Source organism: Mustela erminea, chromosome X, assembly GCF_009829155.1.
Source record: "Mustela erminea isolate mMusErm1 chromosome X, mMusErm1.Pri, whole genome shotgun sequence".
Taxonomy (NCBI): domain Eukaryota; kingdom Metazoa; phylum Chordata; class Mammalia; order Carnivora; family Mustelidae; genus Mustela; species Mustela erminea.
Genome location: NC_045635.1, coordinates 44,534,548 through 44,540,380, shown reverse-complemented (window position 1 = coordinate 44,540,380; position 5,833 = coordinate 44,534,548). Strand labels below are relative to the sequence as shown.

The 5,833-nt window shown below is 49.7% G+C and overlaps 1 protein-coding gene across 1 annotated transcript; it reads right to left on the bottom strand.

Moving 5' to 3' along the window:
- Window positions 1-3,024: 3,024 nt before the first annotated feature.
- Window positions 3,025-5,142, bottom strand: LOC116582246. The gene is given in 4 exon segments (XM_032329693.1): window positions 3,025-3,566; window positions 3,569-3,839; window positions 3,925-4,398; window positions 4,489-5,142. Coding segments are annotated over 4 exon segments (1,941 nt in total).
- Between the last annotated feature and the right edge of the window lie 691 nt (window positions 5,143-5,833).

Below are 5,833 nucleotides of genomic sequence, written 5' to 3'. Positions count from 1 at the left end.
CCCCACTCTAATACCTGCAAGCTCTGCGACACTCAGATACCCCCAATCCTTCTGTGACCCCGTGTTATACATGAGTTTTCGCATCCGAGAGACCACCAAGGAACCTACACTGATGCAGTCACACGAGGGTTTATTTAACAAGCTTAAGCTTGGGCCCAAGTATACCCGACACAGCAGAGTAGGAACTCAGACCCCGAGCTTATTTAAGGCAGGGGTATTAATGGTTCCTGTTACTAAAGCAGGGTGAGGATTCCTGTTACTAAAACAGGGTGGGGGTTTCTGGAACCAAGGTAGGGTGGGGCTTCCTGTTACTAAAGCAGGATGGGGGTCCTTAGAACTAAAGTAAAGCAGGGGAAAGTTCAGCCCTTGGGCACAGGGGTCTGAGATGGCTGCTGGAGCTAAGATGGCTGTACTTATGCTAAGGCTAAACCTGAGGTGGGATGGCCTCAATTTTTCTCGGCCTCCACATTTCCCCCTCTCAGAGGAAACTAAGGAAGGACCCAATTATGGGTCCAGGCTGGTCTCAGCAACAAGGTCCAGTGGTTGGTATTGTTGTCGGAGTACCATGAGCTGAACTGTACTGATTCTGTCTTTGACAAAAGTAAGCAACATTAGTGGGATAAGTGAGAATGGCACAGTCTTAGCTTTAGGGGATTGTCCTTATTGGGTTGACTTTTCCATTCTGGGACGAAGTCCTTGAGAACGGCGTGTGGGTCAGCTGACCAGACGTGGGTGTAGTGGACTCAGGGAGTAATCCCGTCGACCTTGAGAGTGGTAGAAGTGGTCAGGATCATGACGTAGGGTCCCTTCCATCGTGGTTGAAGTGTCTGGTATCTCTAGATGTACACCCAGTCACTCGGCTGATATCGATGGGGGTCTGGGGGTGGCCCAGTCTCGTAGAGGGCCCTCAGCTTAGGCCACACCTGTTCATGGGTTCGTTGTAACGTTTGGAGGGAGAAAAGGTGTTGGTGATCATCAAACTCAGCAAGTACCTCAGGGGTAAGTCCCATCTTATACGGGGAGTTTTGCACCCTATATAGGGTGAAGGGGAGGAGAGTCATCCAATCCCTGCCAGTCTCCAAGGCTAATTTAGTCAAGGTCTCTTTTAATGTTCTGTTCATCCTCTCTACCTGTCCTGAGCTTTGGGGCCTATATGCACAATGTAATTTCCAGTCTGCCCCAAGTACTAGTGCCACTACCTGTGTTACCTTAGAGACAAATCCTGGTTCGTTGTCTGATCCAACGAACGTTGGAACGTTGGAACATTGTCTGATCTGTTTCTTGGTCACGGTCTGTGCGGTTTCATGTTTGGTAGGAAATGCCTCTGTTCATCCTGAAAAAGTATTTACAAATACCAGTAAATACCTGTATCTGTATTTTCCAGGTTTTATCTTGGTGACGTCTACTTCCCAGTAGGTTCCTGAGTAGTCCCCCCAGAGCAGGGTGCCTGGGTTAGATCCATGGGTGGTGGCGTTAATTGGCATGCGTGGAAGCTTGCCACAATCTGTTCAATCTTTGTTCGGGAGTCTTTGATAGTGATCTTTGCATGTGGCACCAAGTCTTCCATTTTTTTTGTTCCCATGTTGTGTACGCCTATGCATTTGGATAGGAGTCACCATCCCAGTTATGCTGCTATCTGTAGCTCTCCACCAGCCATGTAGGCATTGTGTCCCAGGCAGATGCCTAATCTATTGTAAGTCTGCGTCAGCGTAGTTGGGGTTGTCTGCCAAGCTCGGTGCTCCCGGATCAGGCAGTGTGGTCACTAAGACATGGTCCACTGAAAAAGCTGCCTTTTTTGCCTTTTACGTCAGCCAGCCTGTTTCCCCTGGCCACTGGCATGTCTGCTTTTTGATGTCCTAGACAATGGATAATGGCCAGTGCCTTAGGCAGCCAGAGGGCCCTTAGGAGCTCGAGGATTTCTGCCGTTTTTTTGTTTGTTTGTTTGTTTTGTTTTGTTGTTGCTTCAGTTTTTAATCATACAAAATTGTCATTAAATTGCTTGTCCTCTTCATCCACCTGGAATATTACCCATGCCTATAATACAGTTCAGAGATCTGTATTGAGTGGTAGAGAGAATGCCTTGTTTTAAATAGTCTTTCCTTCTGCTGTTAAGAGCCCTCTTTCTCTATAAATGGCTCTGTGGATGTGGGCTATGGCAAAGGCGTACCGGCTATCAGTATAGATGTTTATCTGCTTGCCTGCTCCCATTGTTAGCACCTTGGTTAGCACAATCAGTTCTGCACGTTGGGCAGAAGTCCCAGCTGCCAATGGTTCTGCCCAGACAGTCTCCGTCTCTGTGGTCACAGCTGCCCCCACATACCTGATTCTTTCCCAGACAAAGCTACTGCCATCTGTATACCATATATCAGGTGTCATCTGCATTCGGCAGCAGTTGGTCCCGGAGATCGGCTCTGACTCCATGCATCTGAGCCAGGATTTCTTGGCAGTCATGTAGGAGGTGTCCCCGTCAGGGTTAGGGAGCAGTGTCGCTGGGTTTAGGGCTGTTGGCGCCTGGAACAAATTCTGGTAGGGTTCAAAAGCAAGCTCTGGTAATGGGTCAAGCGGGCATTGCTGATCCATCAGTCCCGGGGTTGTTCGAGTACCCTTTCAATGGCATGTGGGGTAGTGACGTATAGTTCCTGCCCCATAGTCAGCTTATCTGCATCTTTAACCATGGTATCCACTGTAGCAATAATTTTTAAACATGGAGGCCATCCAGGGGCCACAGCATCTAATTTCTTTGAGAGGTATGCCACCGGTCTCTTCCAGGGATCCCATGTATTGAATTAAGACTCCCTTTGCCACCCCTTCCTTTTCTTTCACGTAGAGATGGAAGGGCTTAGTCAGATCAGGCAGACTGAGTGCCGGGGCCAAAAGCAAGGCTTGTTTAAGGCCATTGAAGGCTTTGTCCATGGCCTCAGTCCATAGAAAGTCCTTTTTCTTGTTTTTGTTTTGTGGTCTCATAGAGAGGCTTAGCTATGTCAGTGAAACCTGGGATCCACAATAGGCAGAACCCAGCCGACCCTAGGAATTCATGTACCTGGCGGACATTTCGAGGCTGTTGGATTCTCCTGACGGTCTCCTTTGTGCATCCGTTAAACATCTTTGTCCATCTTTTAATTTGTACCCCAGGTAGTTCACCTCCATTCTGCAGATCTGGGCCTTTTTAGCTGAAGCCCAGTATCCCAGAGTTGCTATCGTTTGGAGCAAGTCCTTGGTGTCTTGTAGGCATGTTTCCTGGTCCTCTGCTGCCAACAGGATATCATCTACATATTGTAATAGAGTCAGATTAGGGTGTTTGGCACAGAACTCACCTAGGTCTTCATGCAGTGCCTCGTCGAAGATGGTGGGCGAATTCTTGAATCCTCGCGGTAGTCGAGTCCAGGTGAGTTGGCCATTGTTGCCCTTCTCTGGGTCCACCCATTGAAAAGCAAAGAGGTCTTGGCTCTTTGGGGCCAAGGGCAAGCTGAAAAAGGCATCCTTTAGGTCTAGCACTGTATGCCAAGTCTTGTCTGGGGGCAAGGTGGAGAGGAGGGTGTAGGGGTTTGGGACCATAGGGTGTATTCCATCACCCGTCGGTTAACTTCCCTCAAGTCCTGGACCAGTCTATAATCATTAGAGTGTGGCTTTCATATCGGCAGCAGGGGAGTGTTCCATGCTGACTGACAAGGCCACAGTATGCCTGAGTCTAGCAGTCACCAAACATGTGGGGTGATCCCCATCCATGCTGTGAGAGGCATGGGGTATTGGCAGACTCTGACTGGTTCTGCTTCTGGCTTTTGTTCAATGTATATCGCTGGCTGATGTTGGGCCAATCCCATTCCCCCAGTTTCCCCAAGCTTGGGCAGAAACTGGGCGAATGGGATTGGCCCAACATCGGCCAGCGATATACATCAGAAACTGGGGGAATGGGATTGGCCCAACATTGGCCAGCATTTCTGCCCACGCTTGGGGAAACTCCTGCAACCAGTGGTCAATGTCGGTCATTGGTTCTGGGGGCCTTTGGTGAAGATGATATTCATCTTCCAGGTTCATGACAAGCACCTGGATCAGGTGTCCCTCTTTATCCAGAACCTTTGCCCCTTCAGGGTGGAAACTAATTTGGGCTCCTATCTTGGTGAGTAGGTCCTGGCCTAACAGGGGGTAGGGGCACTCAGGAATGACCATGAAGGTGTGGGTTACCCGGCCCACGCTGAGATCCACTGTTCTTTGGGTAGTCCATGAATATTGTTTAGTGCCTGTGGTCCCCTGTACCCATGAGGTCTTATTTGCCAACTTCCCTTGAGGTTGTAGCAAGACAGAGTGCTGTGCCCCGGTGTCTACTAGGAATTTAATTGGTTTCCCCTCCACTTTAAGGGTTACCCTGGGCTCGGGGAGGGGTGCCAAACCCCGACTCCCCTAGTCATCTAACTCTTTGACCTCCAAGATAGTAGTAGAGGCCTTTGGTCTTTTGTCGGAGGATTCCTTTAACCAGGGGCAGACCCTTGCCCAGTGGCCTTCTTCCCTGCAATAAGCACACTGGTTTCTATTCAGTTTGGGGTGTTCTCGGTGGCGGCTGTCCCCCTTACCTTCTCCTGAAGCCAGCTTCTTGAGACATCTCTGCTTTTCATGTGGATCATCCATGGTGGTGACCAGTAGGATCTTAGCCAGGTTCTGAGTCTGACGGTCACTTATCCTAGCCTGTTGCTCCTCCAGGGTCTCTCTGTTATTGTAGACTCTTTCTGCCACCACTATCAGATCCTGTAGGCTCTTCTTTCCTAGTTTTTCTACACTCTGTAATTTCCTTTTAATGTCTGGAGTGGCTTGGTTAACAAAAGCCATAACTATGGCAGCTTTGGTCTCTGGGGCCTCTGGATTCATAGGGGTGTACTGTCTGAATGCCTCCATGATCCTTTCTAGGAATGCCGCTGGACTCTCATCTTTACCCTGTTTTACATCATATACCTTGGCCAGATTGGTAGGCTTGCATGCTGCAGCCTTGAGACCTGCCATTAGAGTCTGGCGGTAGACCTGGAGCCTCTCGTTACCTTCTGCCGAGTTGTAGTCCCAAGCGGGGTGAGACAAGGGGAAAACTCCCTTTATGAGATCAGAGTTCTGAGTTGGCTGTCTGTCATCACCCAGGACAGTCTTCCGGGATTCCATCTGGATTTTCTCTCTTTCCTCAGTGGTAAAGAGAACCTGCAAGAGCTACTGACAGTCATCCCAGGTGGGCTGATGGGTGAAAAGAACAGTATCCAAAAGACCGATCAGATCTTTTGGGTTATTGGAGAACTTTGCATGTTGAGTTCTCCAATTATATAAATCATGAGTAGAGAATGGCCAATATAACATTGGTTGTCCCCCTGTTTCATCCGGGGGTCCCATGGCACGGAGGGGAAGGACAGTGGAATCGGCCAGTCCCAGGTTTGAGCCTGGGGCCCCTTGATGGGTCCGTCCACGTGTCCCTGCCGCTGGCCCATGCATGGGGTCCTCTCCATCGGGGGGGGGCACTCCCTTGACAGCCCCTGGTGCCTCTGCTGGAGGGGCAGACAGGGTGGGGGGGACCTGGTAGGGTGGCAGAAAAATCAGGTCCTCCGTGGGAGTGTCCTGGAAGACTGGGTAAAGCAGTCTCTGGTTCAGACTCCACTTTCTTGTTAGACTTAGGAGTTGGTTTCCGCAGGGCCAGGATCTTGGGTGTAGATCCTGCTTCAGGAGGGAGAAAAGGTTTAATCCAGGAGGGAGGATTCTCTATCATGTCTTGCCAGACCAGTATATAAGGTATTTGGTCAGGGTAGCCGTGTGGTTTTTCTCTGAAGATGACAGTCTTAACCTGTAGAATAATAGGCAGTTGAAA